The sequence below is a fragment of the Ammodytes marinus genome, assembly GCF_949987685.1.
Source record: "Ammodytes marinus genome assembly, chromosome: 2".
Taxonomy (NCBI): domain Eukaryota; kingdom Metazoa; phylum Chordata; class Actinopteri; order Uranoscopiformes; family Ammodytidae; genus Ammodytes; species Ammodytes marinus.
Genome location: NC_137231.1, coordinates 11833126 through 11855541, shown reverse-complemented (window position 1 = coordinate 11855541; position 22416 = coordinate 11833126). Strand labels below are relative to the sequence as shown.

At 41.7% G+C, this 22416-nt stretch overlaps 1 protein-coding gene across 1 annotated transcript; it reads left to right on the top strand.

Moving 5' to 3' along the window:
- Positions 1 to 383: 383 nt before the first annotated feature.
- On the top strand, positions 384 to 20287 carry rasal1 (RAS protein activator like 1). Its single transcript, XM_080040646.1, has 21 exons — positions 384 to 530; positions 872 to 928; positions 2021 to 2134; positions 2512 to 2573; positions 6994 to 7123; positions 8115 to 8196; positions 8423 to 8563; positions 8723 to 8814; positions 9635 to 9752; positions 9966 to 10119; positions 11913 to 11977; positions 12248 to 12360; positions 13010 to 13202; positions 13330 to 13467; positions 14671 to 14815; positions 15670 to 15857; positions 16705 to 16842; positions 17542 to 17677; positions 18317 to 18437; positions 18648 to 18730; positions 18825 to 20287. Exons 1-21 carry the CDS (start codon positions 466 to 468, stop codon positions 18971 to 18973), a joined length of 2484 nt encoding a protein of 827 aa, XP_079896772.1. The 5' UTR covers positions 384 to 465; the 3' UTR covers positions 18974 to 20287.
- Positions 20288 to 22416: the final 2129 nt, after the last annotated feature.

Here is a 22416-nt window from a genome sequence, read left to right as displayed (position 1 = left end):
AACGAGAGGCTCTCCTGAGGAACAGGTACCAGGTAAAACCATTCATTTACGGGTATTAGAATGAAAGCGTATCTTTAAAAAAGGCCAGAGCGTCAATTAGGCTACAAACATATTTTTATTCGATGTCACATTATGAAAACCATCCCTCGTTTTAGTGTGAATGCAGTTTATTCGTGTTTGTTTCAGAATGGTCAATTCTGACGGTGCATCCCTTAGGTCCGGTTAACAGAAGAGCTGCCCCCTCGCTGTGTCCCGCAGTGTTCAACATTTTCACTGTGACTGGGGCTGGATACAGTCTATGGGCTGGATGGATGCGTCGCGCGCTGCCAGTGGGCTGTTCGCCGTCACGCGCTGAAGGTGCCACGAAATGAAGAAAACTCTTGCGGAGGGGAGAACACTATTTATAAGAGCTCATTTGGGAACATAGGAGATGAGGAATTGGACTAATAGCTTGCTCGACTGAAAATGGCCAAAAACACATCTCTTTATTTTAGAATTGTCGAGGGCAGGAACCTCCCGGCCAAAGACGTGTAAGTAGCCTAATTTCTGAATGGCAGGCGCTCCAGACAGAGCTCTATATAGTGTACTCTTTCACACAGCCTCAATGTTGTTTAGTAGTTATAAGGTTAGTAAGATAAGAAACAAAAAGTTTAGCCTACATTTTAATTTTAATTACCTGGACCTTGTCTCCTGTTGCCTAGTCTAAATTAGTTTAAAGACATGGAGGTGAGAGATAGTCCTCTCAAATTGACCTCTGCATGTATACCATGGGAAATTAAATTAAATGTATCATAATCCTAACCCTTAGGCTAAGTGACTATGCTAATCTAATACATCTCATACTGTCTTATCTTTTTCTTGTCATCTTAAGCTCCGGAACCAGTGACCCATATTGCATTGTGAAAGTTGACAATGAAGTTGTGGCCAGGTGAGTTCACTTCTGTTTGATTATACAAGCAGGTCTGCATAATGTGTCCAAGAAAAAGTTGTTTATATAGGAGAGCTACAGCTGGAGAATATCTGCTGCCTGTCTCCAGTCTTAAGTGCTCACATCTGAATATACTTCATCATCATCATCATCATCATCACAGTTGAGATATTTAGTTCCTGGCTGTGCTCCCCGCTTCTCTGCACATGGAGCCCAGGGTGGAGTGTGTGTGATCCGGTTGGTGGTGCCCACAGCGTGGCCCCCTCCAACACAGAAAACCTGATACTGGCCTGGCCTTTAAAACACCCGCAGGTAACCATGGAGAGGGTGCATCAATTATTGCAGGGAGCTCCTGGTGTGAGTGAGCACGGAGAATGCTTGGAGCGGAGTACATTAGTTCAGAGGTGTTTGAGTGGGAAAGCACAAGTGATTCCATCCATCATTTATGTATTCAATACAAAAGAGCTTGTTGTTTTTAATGGCAGCTTCACTAGTGATCCTTTTTGACAGGCAAACGGAATTTCGTTAAATTAAAAAAACACATTTGTTTTGGGGCTTTAACAAGAACATGGGGTGAATTTTGTGGCTATTGTTCCATCTGGCACTACAAGGGAAAAAAAACGGCGCAATGATTCACTGCAGACACTCACACTAATTATCTTGTACTTGTTGTGTTACTGGCAAACTGACTCCTCGAGTGCGATGTTCACGGATGATGTGGCTGGTAGATTGTGGTGGGATTTAATGAGTACCATACACTCTTATAAACAGATGGCTTTATTTAAGCGATAAGTAGTTTCAAAGTTTTGCCTTCTGTGTGGAGTAATCTGTTCTGAAAATATGATGCTTGATTGTAAGTTGTACAAGAACCTGCATAAAAAAAACCAATCCAATACATTTAGATTAGACATAAAACTAATAGAGTTGTGTGTAGCAGAGGTATGTTTTTCCTTCTGTTCTATGCGGCTAATTGTCTTGTGATCCCTTGGAGAGATTCCAAACCCTAATAATGTTTGCATATTGCCGTAGGTTTCTATATTTTTGGGATTTGTTTTTTTTCTGAGTAAGATGGTTGATTCCCTCTCGTTTCAGGACTGCCACAGTGTGGAAGAACCTCAACCCTTTCTGGGGTGAAGAGTACACACTGCACCTCCCTATGGGGTTCCACTCGCTCTCCTTTCATGTCATGGATGAGGACACCATTGGGTAACTCTTTCATCCAAAACCTTCTGAAAAATCATTCCATATTCGAACCATTGCTCTTTACTGATGGCGCCAGGCTGTGATTTATCATCCTCAAAGCCACGTGTGTTTGCTTAACTCGGTTCATGGATTGATATATTTGGGGTTAAAACATCATGTACAATATAGAACTTTTTTTGTGGAAAAAAAAATGAGTAAACACACATCATAGGACCGACAGACGTCCACATTCAATGATTAAAGGTTGTTTGTACTTCTCCTCTCATTCTGTCCTAAAAGTCACGCCATTTAACCCTTGCAAGATCAAACAACTTTCGTATCGTTTTTCTGTAACTTTGATCTGCTTATCACTTATTTAATCTTTTTTTTTCCTTCTACAGCCACGACGATGTTATTGGAAAGATAACTCTGACCAAAGATGCCATTGGATCTCAAGCTAAAGGTACGACTGAACACAATATTTGCCATCGGTCTGTAGCGGTATGGGTGCGCAACCAAAGCTCAGAGGTTAAGCATACACGGCTCCCCGTGACCCAGTCAAAGGTCTTGTAGGGGAGACCTGCCTTTTTTAGACAGAGACTCTGGGAATGTGTCTTAGAGTTCTCTCACACGTTTTATTCGATCTGCTTACTTTTAAGGAGGTTAAATCAGCATTCACGTTGATACATAGTTATAACTATGGCTCTCCTGGTGCTTATCTGTGTCAGTCTTTTTTTCTCAGTGTGTAAACTACAAAACTGTCCTTCTGTTTAGGACCCACAGTGCTGTAAAATGAGGAAAGTGACCAAAGCGCTTCAAATGGCCTCAAACCAGTTCATGTCTGAACTGGTTTGAGGCATCTTACAGAGCCTTTCAAGAGATAAGTCCCAAACGTTTACCTCGGCATGAACGCTAGCACTTTGTACACGGTCTCTAGGCCAGACATACTACACCTAAGATGCGGTACTTCATGATGATGTTGTAGTTCTAAGGAAGTGTTTGCCAGGTTATGTTTGCTGCATACTGATGCCCCTCTCTCTGGCATGGCCCCCCTAACTCACTAGTGTGATCACGGTGGTTCTGAGTCAGTCTCTCCCTCGCAGGAATCTTCTCACTGTCTGGCCCTGACACGGAACCCTTATTCATGTCTGATATCCCTGAAGTAATCAAACCCATTTCATTTGACACAACTGACCTCTAAACAATATTACACTTATATCAGTGATTCTTGAGAAGTGGGACAACACAGGGGGCAATGTTGAAAAAATACAAACCCTATATTTCGGCAAATTGAATTACATGTATATATCCAACATATACTAAGCTACTGAGCTAAGCTTTGACACAACCTCCCAGCTTTTTTTTTTTTACCGTCATTGGCCTATCACCGCCGTCAGATGTTGACATATATAACGTTTCTTAAACATAACAAATGGAATTTATCTAGTAGCCATTTAGTTTTTCTGTTGATGTTAGGTGCTAGTATGAACTACTTCAGGAAAATAAAATCATCAAAACATTTCAAATAACTTCTTCAGAAATTGTCAGTCGGTGTTGACATATCATGGTTGTGACACAGGACTTTCAAGATTCGGAATGTAAAATATTCTAAAACTACAACACTTATCAGAGCCTGTCTGACTCTAATGTACTCTGCAGAGGTAGAATTTGACAAGAGGTCCTTCAAAGTGACAGCTGCCCCTTATTTCGCGTGATTTTATTAAACTCTACATAATGAAATGTCTGAAGGTGTTGCCTTACAGTAAAGTGGTCCCATCACTTAGAATCCTTATAAAACATGAATGTGTTGTAGAAAAACAGTTTTTATTGACATGAGAGATTATTTAGTGTTGTTAAAAAAGCTGTTTTTAATCATTAAAGTAAAATTTTAATTAGTTTTATTGCATATGAAAGATTGAAACCTTCTCTGAGGACACACTCAGTGCATTTACATGCAGACTCATAATCGGGTAAATAAACTAATAAGACTTCGACTTGTAAAATGCATGTAAACACCTTTATCCGATCTACTTCGCACACAAATCGGCACATTAACGGACAAGCGAAGTCGGATAAGAACACTTAGATAACTCGTTCATAGTCGGCATTCTCTCTGCATGTATACAGGGATCGGATATCGCATATCGGAGTTCTCGTTCTGCCCTTGCTTGAGAATCCCTGCGGAGGATTTCACAAGGAAGTGGAAGGAGACGACGTAAAAAATAGTAGGGTTATTGCCGGAAGGAAACCGGACGTGGCTCTATAACCACTTGTTGAAAGGGCTACAGCGCCACCTAGCATAGTGGAGACAGCCATGCATTGGACATTTATCCGATTTGAGTGTCTAGTTCGGTATATGTCTTAATCCAATCTAGTTGTGCCATAGAAAAGCAATGACTGTTTTGGTTGCGTGAGAAGATAACAAGTGTCGTATGTGCTCCAGACATTCTATTCTTATTCCCTAATACCATCTACAATTTTAAATATTTTTAGTTTTAAACACAACAGCAGTTACATGTGGAAGACTGCCTTTTGTCACGGTTCTCAAGAATCACTGATATTACATGTAGTGCTGACTAGTGAGGACTCTTATAGACATTATGCACAACATTGGATATTTGTAAATATGCACCTAATCAAATACATTAAAGACACACTAGGTAGAACTTTCCTTAAAGATCAAAGTATATAGTAATACAGTAATAATCCCTTTCAATGATCAGTTAAAGCAGTTCGGATGGATGTGAGTTTGAGCATTTCAGCACAATCATAATATCCCGCCTTCCTCCAATGCAGCCCCACCCCCTCATTCCTATCCCCGTTTTTTTTGTTTTGTTTTTGAAGAAACTTAATTTAGGCTACACAAGCAGACTTACTTGCTTAATACTGTCTCCGTGCACAAAGTGAGTTATATTGTGGCTGAAGAAACTGGTGGCTGTAGTAGGCTACCGGTACCGCGCTGATCTGCTTGTATCACTGGTTTCACTTCAGATATGTCGGCCAGAACACCACTTATGCTTATAATGAGACTAGGAGAGGAGGAGTAGGGTTTTATCCGCTCTTTATTTTCCTTCTTTCACAGGCACAGCCGCATATAGATCGCGGAAAAAGAACAAAGGCTTAAACTCCGCTCGTGAGGAGACGTTTGAACAGCTGTTGCGACTCGCGAATCGCAGCCGCTAATAACATGCACAAACTATAACTTATAACAGCGATCGGGACTACATGTACATACTCACACACGGGTGATTCACATTTACACTCAGATAAACACGAATGATGGCTTACTGTGGCAACTTGCTCACACACATCTCACCGAGGGAGAAGCGAAAGGAACCTTACTGAACTGGCTCTCTGGCCGACTGACGTCACGGCCCAACACTAAAACACAGCTTAACACACAGTAAAAAATAACAAGAAATAACACATGTAACCTTTTCTACAATGGTCGCTACTCGCTAGGCTACTGTCTGCCGTGGAATCAAAACAAACCCTTTCGTTGAGGACGCGCGTGCACGAATGCGCGGTACACAAGCAGACGGCAAACAGACAGGTCTGTCGGCCAATTAAATCGTTCGGTCCGAACGATTTGATTGGTTGTAGTTTTCACCTAATATTATGAGACTGAAATAATTGTTTCTTTTTATTCCTGGTGGGTCTACCATGCATTTTAGAGTGTAAAAACCTTATTTATACCATTTTAAAGTCATTTAAAATAAGTGTAAAAACTGTACAAAGGTAAGAATAGCTTTAAGTCCAACTAGATGTATGTTGGTGGTGCCAAGTGTGAATTTTGTGTTTACAAAACACGACCAACAAATGCTAAAAGAAATATACACCCCCGCGTTCTTTTATATGTAAAAGAACGCGGGGGTGTTTATCTGCTATATCTTTTACATAGATAGCATTTGTTGGTTGTTGTGGTATTGGTTGAGGGTTCAACATCCCCCCACCATCTGAATGTGTTGATGCCCAGAGACGTCCCGACGAAGCAAGATAAACCAAAACAAAGACTTTGTAGATAAACACACCACCACACATTCATCTTCCGTCCAGCTGGAAGGAGGCCTCGGGGAAGACCCAGGACTAGGTGGAGAGATTATATCTCCACGCTGGCCTGGGAATGCCTCAGGATCCCCCATTCAGACGCTGGTTGATGTGGCCCGGGAAAGAGAAGTTTGGGATTCCCTGATCAAGCTGCTGCCCCCGCGACCTGATTTCGGATAAGCGGTTGAAGAAGATGATGACACACATTCTAGTGGGGCATGAATGATTATTGATAGGAACTATTTTTGTATGACTCTTTACTTTGTTCTTAAGGAATATCCTGCATAGTATGCCTTAAGATGATCAATTTGTTCATTAATTAGCATACAATGTCAATTTTCCCACAATTTAACTAATGCCCAAGGCGGTGATTTCACATAGCTTGTTTTCCCCCTATCCACCCTCCTCAGCCTGAAAAGACACAGTTTACTATTGAAACAGGACAAAGGAAAGATACTTATCACAACTGATAAGAACCCATGACTGTTTGGCTTATTTTTTCTTGAAAAAGAGCTTTTATCAAGATGCCTGCATCTATTCTTTTAAGAAAATTGATTTATCAACTACACTTTACGCACACAATTGATTTCTGCTGTACGATATATTGAAACTGCTGCTCACTGTCTCCGTGTTCATCCTTTGACCGGAGTTGCTGTCGAGGGTGAAATTTTCCCAGCATCATATAATAATCTCGACAGTAATAGTTAGTAAATCAATCGATAAAGAGATAATGAATTGAGAAAAAGGTGATTTGCGTGCTTAGTTTTCTTCCTTTCCGATTGTTTAACACTGAAACATGTGTTGTTCAGATGAATAACATCTCTTGGTATGGTCAGGACTTGATAGCTGGGTGAACCTGACGAGGGTGGACCCTGATGAGGAAGTCCAGGGAGAGATCCATCTGAGTCTGGAGCTACGGAAAGACCCAGAGAAGATCAGCCTGCGCTGTGGAGTCATTGAAGCCAGGTAAGATCATGTAGAGATCAGGGTGGCCTCAAACCAAGTACCAAGCTTGAGAAGTAAATGGTAGGACGGTGTATGGAAATGTATTTACTATCATGTTTTCTCATATGTAGGTTTAAAGGTCACATGTAATGCTTATTTTCCGATTCCAAATTGTAATTTGGGTTTTCTTTAGAAACTGTTTTCTTGGTGTATTGTCCAAAAAAACCTTTATATTTCTCACAAAGCCATTGCTGATTCTCCTCTTTTCGCCCTTTGTCTTGAAACGCTCCGTTTTAGAGCCTGTCTCTTTAAGCCCTGTCTTCCAAAAAGCCCAGGTTTCTCTGACTGGCCCTGAATATAACTGCTGGTTTGAATCTACCTGCCAGTTAGATTCAGGGGTATCTGAGGGTGTGCTTATTACAGGCAGAGGTTCTAAGTTAGGTTGTTAATGAAGGGACGTGACTTCTCCCCTCAAGGCGTCCTTAGGGGGATGTTCTAACTGGGGTTTTTAAACACAGGTTTTCAGAAAGGTGGAAAAAAAGAGAGAGGGTTTTTCTTTTCTTCTCATACATGGGGAGTAGATCAAACTGAACATAACATGAGCAAACTGGACATAAGTCAGAAGTTGAGTCCCTGTAGCCTGGCAGTGCCATCACCACTTCTGTGCTGAAATCGTGTCACCATCACCCCGCAGGCCTCCACACACTCACTCACACCACCACAATCACACCACTCACTGCCCCATCTGTGCCTCCCAGGCTGCAGCCTCTCCCTTTCACGCACGGCACTAATGAGCATGTCAAGCAGGCCTCAACACTGTAATTCAGATGTAACCGGATAAAGGACAAAACAGTTTGAAAGTTTAAGGTCAAATGGAAACTAGGGGTTTTGCTGGTTTTCCTTGCCACCCCCTGAATAACTAATACAATCTGCGTAACAGTGGATCGGAGTTTGTTGAGCTTTGTACTGTATTGATCTCTCATCTTGTCTTTGGATCTGCTGGTGCCCACAGAGACTTGGCTCCGAGAGATATCTCTGGAACCTCTGATCCTTTTGCCAGAGTTATTTTCAACAACCACAGTGCAGAGACCTTGGTGAGCAGCAGTGTGTGTGTGTTGGTTTAAGGTGGAGCCCCAAGTGCTTTTCAACATTGTAATTAATATTTTTTTGTTTGTTAAGATTGTCTTCATAGTACTGTGCACATAAGTGTGTCCATATTACTGTACACTTGAAAGTGCGGAGATGACAACTTTAAGTGAAGGGAGGAGAGGGCGTGGTTTTAGGGTTACCTAACACCCCAATACATCTGCTGCTTTTCAGATTATCAAGAAGACCCGTTTCCCTCACTGGGCAGAGACCCTGGAGCTGGAGCTGGACCCAGAGGAGCTGAGTGAGGAGGGAACTGTCACTGTGGAGGTCTGGGACTGGGACATGGTGGGCAAGAATGACTTTTTGGGAAAGGTGAGGAGGCCTGAATTTGAAACATATCTAATAGTTTAATATATTTCATGTTCTGATCGCTACAAAGTATGCTTTGGGTACAGCTCAATAATACCCACCATAAAGTTCCTTACTAAATAATTTTTCCTATGTGATTTTGTATATTGTTTCTTTCCACAGGTGGAAATTCCTTTAACTTGTTTGCACAAGACATCTCAGTTAGAGGGCTGGTTTCGTTTACTGCCCTTGGGAAACAATGAGGTTGATGCTGGGTAAGGATAATGGGTGTGCTTGTTTGGAAAGCAATTCTTTTTTTTTGATTTTTTTTTTAAATAGAGCAGCATTAAGTGTTTTAAAAATGTCCTCTAGGAAATCCTTTCTCCCCTTCATGCTTCCTTCCATACATTTTAATGAAATATTCCCAGGCCTATAACAGGGTCACTGACAGTATCTGTTCCTTGGGATAATTTTAGAACAAAGAGAGCTGAGTGAAATGCGTGAAGATAGTGTCAAAGTAAAGTGAATCTCAGGGATGTGTTACGAAATGACTCACATTTCGAAGGGGTTCCATTTAGGGGAGTACACTGCGGAGTAGAAGCTGGTTAGACGTCAACCTTCAACACAGTGAAGAGAGAGAAGTAATGCCTTTACAAAACATATTCCCTCTAGGACTCTTTTACAACTATTGTTTGTGAAAGCAGTTTGAACAAATCCTTCTTTCTAAACATTGTTTTTTGAAACCTTATTTGCCGCTGATATTATGTTATGCCAGACATTAACCAAACCCTCAGTGTCACTTTTTACCATTCATTTAATAAATAGTATCAGTGTTTTGACTTACAAGATGTAAGAACTAAGAAGTAATTATACGAAAAATAAAGGAGTTTCTTCCTGTTTTACATACATTTTCTATTGTATTCACTTCCTTAAAAAGTCCAACACAATTGCTGCGCACATTATATCGACAATTTTAAAATAAGCCACACAAAATAAAGGGTCTTCGGTCGTACTCTCTCACAGAAAACCAAATTAAACCAGGATTCGATGTTGGTTTGAAGAAAACATTTTTGTTGTTCTTCCCTCGGTCTCCAGTGGCAAGCTTGGAGCGCTTCGTCTGAAGGTGCGTTTGGTGGAGGATCGTATCTTGCCGTCTGTGTACTATCAGTCCCTCATTCACCTTCTGGTGGAGTCAGTCATCTCCCCTACAGAGGTCAGCGTCATAATTCTTTTCATATTCATTTGCTCACCTGCAACATACATGATGTTCTCTCATGTTCAAGAGAACGCTTTTCTTTCTACAGTGTTTTTTCTCATCCACCGAATCCACAGTTATCCTGATTGTAGCTGGTTGATTTTTTGAATGACAGAAAAACTCTTTGCGCATAGCCTAGGCGCTTTATGACCTGAGTCCACTTCCTACCAGGTGGAGGATAGCAGCGCTCTGACTATGCTGGAGGAGGTGACCACGGTGGAGAGCCGGCAGGACGTGGCCATGACCCTGGTGAAGATCTACCTGGGCCAGGGCCTGGTGGTGCCCTTCCTGGATTACCTTAACACCCGGGAGGTCAACCACACTGGTAAGATTAACAACATCACTACTGTTTCAAATGTTACGACTAGGGATGTGGCCGATCCGATCCAATATCGGTATTGGGTTCGATAAGGCTGCAATTCACTTTTTCGGAGGCCAACGATCCACAATACCGATCCAAATTCCATAGTCCATTTTTTTCAAATGTGATTATTTTAACTGTGAAAGAAAATTCAATTATAAGGAATTCTGATATACTTCTGTATTGAAACTGTTCAAAGCAGTTCAAATAAATGGATTTGAAAACATTAAAACCTATTTGTATTTTCTTTCCTCTTTTAAATTACAATGTCTTTGTTGCTTAGGCCTTAATAACCTTACACATTATATCACCATGGACAAAATACATTCTAATAATTATGATAGCGGACACTATCGATTTTGGCCGATCACCAAAACCCAAATATCATAATCGGAATCCAAATATAGTGGATCAGTGCATCTTTATTTTTTACGTCATTGTGGGTCAGAGCCATTATTAAGTATACACTCAGTATATATGCAGGTATTTTGAAAACTGTTAACATTACTTTACCTTATAGGTTAGTTGTAAGATAGAGATTTTATTTACAACTTTAAAACAATTGTGACTGCATTATAAACAATCTGCGTAAGACCTCATTTTATCTTAATTAGTCAGTGTTTATATTAGTCAGAGTTTGGGACATGCCAGAGGCTCTTCTCTCCAGAGACCCTCTGAGGGCGGCTTCTATTTAACTCCGAATTGACATCGACGTCTCTGAGCACCCTATGACGGTCTGTGTGTGGGCCGATCATGACAAGATACCAGCGCTATATTTACTACCCCAATGCCAATTATTTACTCACCCAACAGTCCTATCATGGCTTCTCTGGATTAGTCATGTTTGTGCCTCCGCTCCACAGCTCCATTGCTAATTCACACCAAGTTGGGCTCTTGTCTTTGGGTTCTGTTGGTGTAGTTTGAGATAATAAGCATAGTGCCCAAGTTTCCATAGCAACACCACATGATCCAAACAGGGACTGCTTGATCAGGAATAGATGGCGGCGAGCAGCCAGACATAAAAAAAAAGTTGGACACCGGCGTAGAGAAAAATGTGCTGCGATGAAAACCCAACATTTCCCCATACGTCCTGATCTTTAAAACCGAAATGTTGTACCCGGCAAACCCAGTCCTGTCACCATGGATATATGAGTGTTGCCACCTTGAAGGATTTATGCGGTGTTGCAGCAAGGTCAGTTGTGACACCGAGCTCAGTATTACTAAAGTGGATCAATTCTTGGCAGAGAACCGTAGAACAAACAGAATCAAAAAAACGTGCACATGCAAAAGGCAGAAACAGACAAAGGATCCCTGGCCTGCACTATATCAACATGTTTTAGTGCATTTTATAAAGCAATAATCCAGTCTCAGAGGTTTTTTTCTGTTTATACCTTCACATAGTATACATTAGATGCAGTGTTTTTAAACACATTGTTGGGCATTTTATTCCTTTACTAAGAAGACAACAGATGTTAGATGTCATGGAATTGGCATTATTGTTCCGGGTTTTACAATGTCATGGAACAAAGGTCAGGACGTTTTAAAGCCTATATGTCAAAGACACAGACATGTTAAAGATGTTGTCTGTAAAGAGGAGACAGGGGAAACCTTTTTTATTTCTACATTCTTTTACATTTCTCTCAAATCTCAAATCCTGCATCCCTGATATATTCTGTTCCATATGTTGTATTTTATGTAACATTATGTTATTATATACCATAAACCCAATCAATCTTTTTTCTCTTCTGCTCCCATAGCTGATCCAAACACTTTATTTCGCTCCAACTCCCTTTCCTCCAAAGCCATGGAGCAGTTCATGAAGGTGCGTTGACGTAATCTGTTGTTTTATTTCATCAGGACTTGCTTGTAATTGATTTTTCAGTGAGCAAAGGCATGCCTCAACTGTTAATTATTTCTAATCTTTGGGGAATTCTCTTGCTATCGACTTCCTGAACATTCCAGGCTTTTTAAATGCACACAGAGTTCTGGTCCCCTGCTGCACCGTAATGCACCTTATTTACTTTCTGACACATTCAGAGGGAAAAAAATGAACGTGCGATATCTTCAACATATGGTATTGTTTCCCCGACAGGCTGTTGGCATGCTGTATCTGCATGAGGTGCTGAAGCCAATCATCAACCGCATATTTGACGAGAAGAAATATATCGAGCTGGACCCATGTAAGATCGACCTGAACCGCTCAAGGTAAAAGAATAAGACTGACCTAAAAAAGAATGGTCCGGTTCTGCTTCACACGTAGTCCAAAGGGAATTGTGTGTGGTTCACAATCTATGTGTTAAAATGGTCAAATGGAAAAAGCTGCCACAGGAGACTGCCCACTTCCTTTACACCCTCCCCCCCCTGAGAGGTAGACATTAATGTGTGGAAATGAAAAAAGAAAACGCTGCAAAAACAGGGGGGGGGGGGGGTTATGTTGCTTGGCAACTGCTATGAGCCCCCTGAGATGTCTATCTCTGACATGGAAGGAGATTTAGGAGCTAACATGCTCTACGACGGCAGTAGATCTGCTTGTCATCACCTTATTTCTTATCTTCTTCACTCCCTGTGTGTATATCTCTGTGGACATCTTCAATTCAGAACTCAATATATGTGTTCATTGGTCTCTGAAATACAACTCCCTCATGGAATGACACAATCAGTGGAGTGGAGCGGTTATCGGTTATATCATTGGAGGCATTGTACATTTGAGTGTATTGCTCAATTGAGTCTGGTCTTTTCATGATTCAACACATCTATACACACAAGATGGCTGGCACTTTGGCCATTGATTGTGTATACTCAACTCAACAGGGTTTGTCAGGCATTGACAACGTCTCTCTTTTTTGTACCGAAGGCGAATCTCATTTAAGGGCGCAGTGTCAGAGGCAGAGGTGCGGGAAAGCAGCGTGGAGATGCTGCAGATCTACTTAACTAGCATCATCGAATCAATCGTGGGCTCAGTCGATCAGTGTCCTCCCGTCATGAGAGTGGCCTTCAAGCAGCTACACAAGAGAGTAGAGGAGCAATTTGCTGAGCCTGAGAACGAGGTCAGTTTGAAACAAAACACATGCAAGAAAAATCCCCCCAGGCAGAAACACACACATCTGTAGCTTATGTATTTCAGATTCCTCAGATTCATTAACTTTCCTGTCAAATATGCTTGCTTTTGTTCAGGATGTGAAATATCTGGCCATCAGTGGATTCTTTTTCCTGCGTTTTTTTGCTCCTGCAATCCTCACGCCCAAACTGTTCCAGCTGAGGGATCAGCACGCTGATACGCGCACTAGCAGAACACTGCTTCTACTGGCCAAGGTGAGATCCACTCCCAACACGGAAGCACACGCATACACTGCTATGAATCATCTATCCAGACATAACAGTAAGTGCAGAAAGAAAAAAAAAACAGTACAGAGGAGGACGCACCACATGTGAGGCTCAATGCTGTCTGTCAACCGGTACAATTTTTAATTTCATAGGTGTATAGTATGACAAACAAATACATATCTGCTGTTAGTTATGTAATCTTATAATTCACATTGTTTTGCATTATCTTTATTCTCATTTAAATTATGCTGTTGAGAATTAATGTTTTATTATTATTTAATTTATGCATGTTCAGATAACATTTCAAGAGATATTGTTTACGTCCAAGATATTAGTTCCTACCCACCTCTTGTTTAAGGGGGGGGGGGGAACAGTTAAGTGTGGGAGTCAGTTCAGTGAACGAGTATGCGAGACTACTGTGTTGCCGTGTTGGATTTAATTAAAGAAGATAAACGCCGAGAACAGTTGTACCTACTTATTTATTGCAACCCGAATGTTCCCACCATCCAGAAGAGACCGGAGTACGCTACCGACTAAAAATAAGGGTTACAGTTATATGCATTGTATTCATGCCAGAAAACTTTGAACAATACCTTCTCACATTAGGACTTGCTCAGATTTCCCTTTTCAATTGGAACTTGGTCAAATTACAAGAATGTAAGAAAGACACCGTCTGAAAAAAAAATCATTTCCTTGTGACTGGCACGAGGGAAAGTAACTGAGAGCTCACCGTTCTTTTAACTGGAAGTGCCCTCCATTGCGCACTAAAATTAACAACCTCGATATATTTAAAAACAGGGGAGTAATGGTCAACTATAAGAGCAAAAGTGAAACCTCGTTGCCCTCCCACGCATGGCTTTCTTGCTTGCTGTCCATGGTGCTGAAGTGCTGTTGCCATGGGTCCTCTACAGAGACAGGGAACAGGCTATTTTTACCTCTTGTGTGTGCTGCGAGCAGACAGCGGTTCAAAGCCGGGCATCAGGGAAGGGCAGGAGAGGGACTTCCTCCTCGTTGTAGGCCAGGTGTGGGCCGGACAAAGGTCCTCACAGCATGTTTGGCCTCAGGGAACCCGTTTGATCTCCCACTTTGAGATATGCAGTCACGCACACTGGGCTCCGTCAGTTTACTGGAGATTTGATGTGCTGGAGATGTGAGTGTTGACTGGATTTTTGTGTCTTCACGGTTTGTCAGGCATTGCAAAGTGTGGGGAACTTGGGCCTTCAGCTGGGACACGGGAAGGAGCAGTGGATGGCGCCCCTTCATCCCATCATCCTACGCAGTGTGGCCTCTGTCAAAGACTTCCTGGACAAGTTGATCGACATAGATCATGACATTGGTGAGGCATGAGCGCTTAAAGGTGGAGTCACTGATTGTGATCCAAAACAGTGATTATCTCCTCACAATCTGCTACCTGTCTGTACTGTGTGTGCGCTGAAACCAAATCTGGTTTTAATACACAGCCTAGGCTCTGTAAACTGGCATGTAGCAAGCTACGGTGGGCCCCCTTTGTTGACAAAAAATTAGTTTGTCAACAAGCGTTTTCCAGAATTTCTGACTCCACCTTTAACTCTTTATACAATGTGAAGGAGGTCTCGGCCAATCTACCACAGGGCAGCTGCTAGCGCAGCCACTCCCTGCCTGTATAAGGATTAAGTAAAACAATACTGTAGCTCAACATTGAAATATTCATAGCTAACCTGAAGCCTTGTCAAAAGATGACATGGTTAATGAGTTGGCAGGGAGCTGGAGTGAATAGCCGCAGGTGCTTGTACACGCCACACTGGTTACCCAGCATGTCTTGGCTGCTTTCTAACCGTCATGTGTCAGTGAGGCCGTTGTTGTGAAACATCTTCCCTCTCTGATGTATCATGTTTCGGCCTCCTTCTGCACCTCACGCCCACTCTTTTCTCTAAAAGGCCAGTTTGACATTTAATGCACTTCAGGCAGATTTGTTGAAGTGGTCGTTTTTTAGGCCTCTTTCAAGCTGTCCTTCACCTGGAGGCCGAGATGCAATCAATGACAAAGTGCTGAAAATAAATATTTGCACTGTTGTTTAAAAATAACACACAGTGTTTGTTTATTTTTATAGCACCACCTTGTGTCAATACGGACAAACATGCCGTTACATGTCTATTGAAAAGGTGTTTCTCTTTGTTCTCTGTCTGAAATTCTTTTGTCTTCATCCTGCAGTGTCCGAGGTGCCGCAGAGGGCTGTGTTCATGCCCTCTGTCACGGTCAAAGAGGGCTACCTCCACAAACACAAGACAGAGGGACATCAACTGCTATCCCGCTTTGGCTTTAAGAAACGCTATTTCCGGTTGACTAGTGAGACGCTGTCCTACGCCAAAACCGCTGATTGGCATGTTGGGACTGAACCGGTAGGCTAGAGTTTTAACAAATGTAATTATTAATCCACAGTATTTTCCTTTTTTGCAACCAGCCACTGTTTGAGCTTCTCTTCATTTGGCTAGGTAGCCGTATAGTGGTCTTGAAGTTGTCTTCTAATGTGCTGTCTGGGTCAAAAAACAAGTTAAAGATAATATTCCTGTTGATTCATGTTTATTTATTCTCTTTGTCTCATACACCGGCCAAAAAATAAGATGTTTAAACTTTGAATCAAAGTCGTATGAAAGTGTCTTCATTGTACTTGTGTTCATCTCCTTGTGAGAACATCATTAGCGTTATTACCATGTGGTGCCTAACCTTGTGATAATGATGTCCTCTCATTCACCAGCCATAGACTGAGCAAGAGAGGCAGACAGAGAGGGGAACCGGCTCTCTCTGGCTCCCTCTTTGAGCCAGTCTGGGGCTTTGTGTGACTGGAATAAAGGCAAGGGGTAATTGAAGGCTGTGGATATTCATTCTAACATTGCAAATCAGATTGCAGACAATGTCCTGGCCCCCCTTTCCTCCGCGTCTGGGCACTCCAGTCTCGGTGAAGCAAGCTCCCATTGGAAGTGGCTGATTTACACTTTAAAGTGGCCTTTGCTGCCATGCTGATCTCATCTCCACTTCCACCTTGTCTCACCGTGTTCCTCCCCGGCCTAATGTGTGCAACATATTTCAATATTAGACACAGCTCCATTCATTTTCTCTGTGATCCGGCTTCACTTTTATTTCACTTGAACCTCAGTCCGAACCGCCTGAAGTAAAAGCGTGATCCATCATTACCAGCCTTTGCTTACGTGCTAATTGGTGTTGTGGTTTGTGGCTGGATTGTTGCAGGTGCGCTCCTCGATCCCCATTCAGTGTGTGTGTGCCGTGGAGAGGGTGGATGAAAATGCCTTTCAGCAGCAGAATGTAATGCAGGTCATCACCCAGGACAACGACGGACAGCTGCACACCATTTTCATCCAGTGCAAGGTACATTGGCACTGGCACCAGCAAGTCACCAACTACATTCATGCTCTTTTTCAGTTTGCCACAAAAATGCCTTTAAAACAAATCGCTTTGGTACAGAGCTTTTACCACAATTTTGTTGACATTAGACATAAATCATTATTATGAGTTAAGATCAAAAACTGTTTTGCTGATAATGTTAATAACTAAAACAAAGTCATACATATCCTTCAATTTAAAGGTGGAGTAAGCCATTCTTGACTAAGCCTGATATTTTAACTGACCACCATAACAAATACACCCCTCCCTTCATGCTCCTTCTGAGGCTCAGATGGGCCTTTGCTTGGCAACAGCTGTCATCACTAACTACCTGTCCAATAGCATTGTCGTTATTAATGTCACCAACACTGCCTGTAGCTGATTGGTTGGAGAAGTGTCGACTGGCTCGGTCCGACTCCGACATTTTTACATGTACCATGTAGGATGTAAAAACAACACCCTGACTTTTTTCAGTGCAAACAGAGCATGGTCAGGTAGTGGACAGGGAGGAGATATTCCCTGATTTTGACTAAATGTGTTTTGGATTAGAATAGCTGACTCCACCTTCAAATAATGCAGGCATAAATAACGGGATTTAATTAAACATTTACATTCAATATTAATTTCAATATGACTTTGAGGCACCATGAAACTCATAGTCATGCTGTTGTTCTGTCTGAACAGAATGTAAATGAGCTGAACCAGTGGCTCTCAGCGATCAGGAAAGTCAGCATCTACAATGAGCGCATGCTGCCCTCTTTCCACCCAGGGGCTCATCGCAGTGGCAAGTGGACCTGCTGCCTGCAAGGGGACCGTGCTGGTAAACCTGCTTTTATTAGTTCTGTTGCCGCACACACTTTGGATGTGCTGTAACTGCTATTGTTGTCCCGATGTTTGTGAGTCTCTATGAAAAATTCAACTCAAGTTCATAATTACATATGTATGAATGACACTTCAGAGTCCCCCAGAAGGATCTTTAGTAATTAAATGCATCTCGGAGCATGAGCAGTGTTGTCCATCAACATGCAGGCTAACATCTAGTTCACAACATCCTTGGCGACTGAGTTGCAGCCGTCGTTAAAGACAGAATCCATATTTAATGACTAAACCCTTAATTTGTAGCTGCCTTGTTTTAATGCTCCAGCAGAGAATGAGCTCTGAGAATACCAATGTAACGCTCTCTTACCAATTACTATTAGTCATTGTCTGAAAGCTACACCTGATTAAATTCCTTGTTGTTTTTTGTCAGGGTTCTGACAAACAGAATCATTTTATCATTTATGATATGATTATATGTGTTTCCAATACGTTGTATTCCTACTGGAGCATTGCACTAAAATGTACAAAATTAGCCGTACTACTATGAGACTTCTGTCATATAGTCAAAATGAAGGATATGTTATTTGTATCTGTGTACTCTATCTAATTCGCCACTGTTGAATTAAAAACTGGTTCTCAGTTACAGGCTGCAGTCGAACCCACTCAGCTGTGACCCTTGGAGACTGGAGTGACCCACTGGATCCCGATGTGGAGACTCAGACCATATACAAGCAGCTTCTCCAGGGCAGAGACAAACTCAGGTCAGTGGAGGGAAAACTGCCTCAGTGTGCACACAGATGCAGTTCCTTGACTGGACACTAGAGGTCTATGTTGCAGCACAAGGAATGTACTGATCTCCCTCTGCTGCTTCTTGACATTACAATCCAATGCTTGTGCAAAACGCTCACTCTTTGAAAAGACAGGGAATTGTCAGTGATCATATGATTAATGTGTCCCGACTGATACTGCAGGAAAAAATATCTGGAGATGCCAGAAGCTGATCAGACGTCCGACAATAACGAAAATAAGATCAACTCTGACATTCATCATTCAGGTGTGCAATCTATTTTACTGTTCTGTTTGCCTTCATGTTATCAGCATGATTATGTATTTTTGTTTGATAGCATTGCTCACTTTCCGTCTCACAGATGGTGCAGAGTGCAATGTTGAGCTAATGAAGCCAGCTCAGAGCGTTGCTGCGCGGCTGTTGGTGGCCATAGACGATCTGGAGCAAGTTCACTTCACCTTCCAGCTCAAAGAAAAAGAGGACGCCACCAGTGTCATTCTGAATCCCTAGACTCGACGTAGGATGGGATCGACTAATGCCTGAAAAAGGAGGGCATTAGTCTATATGCTGATATTATCTATATCAGCATCCAGAATACTCACGAGTGAGCCTCAGACGTTCACTCCGTTTATTGTCAGGGACAAAAAAAACACAGGGTGCAACCTCTGCCAGCATTTTTTAGTACATATCCCGCTGTAAAGAGCAGAGGGAATTCTGCCACTTTGAATCTTTTTGTATTCTCTGAGTGCCACCGACTTTTAAACAGCGCCAGGGGGAGATTATGATACTTGACGATAAAGGGGGCCTAGGGACTATGAAGCATGATCTAAATTGGTACTCTTTTTATGTAGATAACAAGAAATTCCTTGCATGGCCTGCATCCACCTGTTGTGAAAAGAAGTTTTTTATATTTTGAGATATTGTACAGGACCTCGGTCGCAAATTTTTATGCAAAAAGCTTGTTGCAGTCAGTACCTGAATGTAAGTTGTTTTGATATTGCTTTTATCAACGTTTTGTATTTTATTGAGGCAATTTTATCACCATGATCGCAATGTAGCAGTGACATTAACATTATAGGTCATACCACAAGGAGTTTACGAAATGCTTGTGCACATGAATAACTAGCCTGTGCAGTGAGCAAAATGAATATTACTTTATGTGTTGCTTTGGTCCCTTTATATCATACAATGTGCTTTCGTTTGGTGCTATGGCCAGTCAGCTTCAATGTTTGATCTGATGTCATTTGCATATTTAAAATGTCCTTACACTTTATGTGGCCATTCCTAAAATGACATGGGTCATTTTTACCTGCTAACAATTCAATGTCCAGACATATAAAGGATTGACCTTCAGTATAACTGTGTCACTACAGTTAAGATTATGGTGCCACAACATTTGGCTCACAAGTGTCAGGATATTGAGATGCCAAATTTGTTTTTAAAAATGGTTTCTAATTTGAATTTTTAACCACTCAAATCACACTATCTGTGAGACACACAAAATGTACAGGGACACGTTGTAAAGCCATTTCCCCGGAGAGCGATAAGTGTTCGGTGTCTTTCCCTGGAACAGAGAAGGTCAGCGAGTGTAATGGAGATCAGATCTGTGATCTCTCTGATGGCAACAGCAGGCTGCCCTGCCTGTGGAGCGCTTGAGATTATCTGCTGCTACAGCCACTGTAGTGTCTGTCTTTCTTGTAGAGGGAGAACTGAGGAATATGATGTGTGGAGTAAACCTTCTTGCTGCCGTAGATGTAATGCTATAGTACACATGCCAGACACGACAATCAATTGGCTACATTAATTAAGTGTTTTGGTATTTGATTCAGTCCAAAATTAGTTTTAGGTTATTGACTTTATAATCTTTTCAAATCTTGAATGTTTATATCGGATGTCGTTTGTGAACTTGATATACCCTGAATAAGGGCTTTTATTTTGAAACAAAACGAAAAAGGAAAAACACTACTGCCTGTACTTTATTTTGCAAACACACCATGATGATGTGTTCTAAAGTGGATTGTTACTGTGAACTAAACACCAATGTATTATTCAGTAAAGTATGACTTAAAGCTTATAACTCTGGTGTCAAATGTGTGAATTCTTTCTAGTTACCTTGGGACAGACAGATCCCAGAGCAGCCTCACGGTGTCATGGTTACCACACTACCACTTTGTTCAGATGAATAATTGAATCAAAACGCCATAACCACACTTGACAATCCAACGGGTGCCAGAAGCCGATGTTAGCAGCCGTTCTCCCTCACGGCCTTTTTAAATGCAGTGATGCAGCAGAGATCTCCCTGCTATAGCTCTGTCATTAGGGCACCCAGAGGTGAGCGGTGAGAGGAGACGGCAGGTCCTGAGGTTTGGGTAACACATCCAGGAGGAGAACTGACCCCTGAGCTGATGGGTCAGGGATGGAAGGAGGAGGGGTGTGTGTGTGTGTGTGTGTGTGTGTGTGTGTGTGTGTGTGTGTGTGTGTGTGTGTGTCCAACAGGAAGCTGATCTCCCACAGGCCTAAGGGAATGGCCTGCTTTAGTATGCTCCCACCACAGCACACAACACATAGCAGCCCAGTGACAGAAAATGACCATAAAGCAAATTTACTGCCAGCGAGAACTGTTCCTGCTGCACTCCACACAGCTCCCAGCAAAAGCTCATTTATAACCACATAACGAGGCTGTAGAGGAGAGCCGCCCAGGGAGAAGGAAACGTTATGGAATGAAGGCATTGGAGAGAAAAAAATAGGAAGAACCAAGGTGACAAAAAGGTCAAACAAACTACCCCTGTCCAGGGCACATTTATTTTTCCACAAGAAACACACAAACATGCAACAAGGTCATCACAATTCAATAAAGACCAATAGATTAAGAAGCCCTTTATAGTTGAATCAATGTCTCTCGATGTCTTGCTTTTAGTTTGTCTCGGTATCTCTTTGTTGTGTGTATTTCTAAATAGCAATATGGAGTCACTGCTTAAAATCAAAATGGAAATGTCAATTTAAGTGGGTAGTTAAAAATGCAAAAACAATCAGATGTTTTACATGTTGTCGAAAGAGTAGAGGAGAGCAGCCAAACGCTTGTCTCGTCCCCACCTGTGTAAATCAAACCCGATGGAGAAGGAAAAAAATACGCTATAACTAACTGGAGTAAAATGCAAAAAAACACAGTGCTAAATCACGAAAAGACCATGGGTGACATTTCTAAAGAAGCTATGAGGTTTTCATACACAACAAAGCTCTGCATTGTCCATAAGCTTGCTCACAGTTCGGTTAACATGCACCTCTAGAAGAACATTACTGCACTGTTTTTATGAACCTTAAGATTGGTTTACTGGTCGCAGCACACGGTCCGACACACCCGCACAGACAAACGGACACAAACACACTAGCTATATCCACACAAAAATGTTAAGGTATCAGTTAGAGACAGAAGCACAGTTTTGTAGTTGACACACTACGGGAAAGTACAACTGTAAAATACTTCATATGTTAGGACAAAGTCATTTCATCCCTTATTCCACCTCTATCCAAATGGTAAATAGTATGGAATGGATCTCAATAAGAGAAATACAGCAATGTTATGTAATAGTTCTTTTAGAGACAATCGTCATTCAAAAAAAGACATCAAAAATATATGTTTTTTTTCAGCATGTGAACATCCTCAGATAGTGACCTCTTTGTTTATGAAAGCTAGAGGTAGGCGCCCCATAAAGGAAACCCCCATTGTCATTTAAACCAAAATGTCTACCTTCTTGCTACACATAAATCATGAATTAGATCTTTAAAATAGTAAATTGCATAAACACCCATCACTCTGGCTTTCTTAATCAGACAAATACTAAACCATGTTTTATTCACCATTCCTATATAAGTCTGTACACACCTGAAAAGTCTAAAGGGCCTGTATCATACTACAAGGCCGACACATGGAAAGGAAAAATCGAAGAAGCATA

What these genes read in the sequence shown, in the direction of transcription:
- rasal1 (XM_080040646.1), top strand. Translation starts at nt 466, where the DNA reads ATGGCCAAAAACACATCTCTTTATTTTAGAATTGTCGAGGGCAGGAAC. An exon ending in CCATGGAGCAGTTCATGAAG is followed by an intron (nt 11,978 to 12,247) that starts GTGCGTTGACGT and finishes TTTCCCCGACAG; the next exon opens with GCTGTTGGCATGCTGTATCT. An exon ending in GGCATGTTGGGACTGAACCG is followed by an intron (nt 15,858 to 16,704) that starts GTAGGCTAGAGT and finishes GGATTGTTGCAG; the next exon opens with GTGCGCTCCTCGATCCCCAT.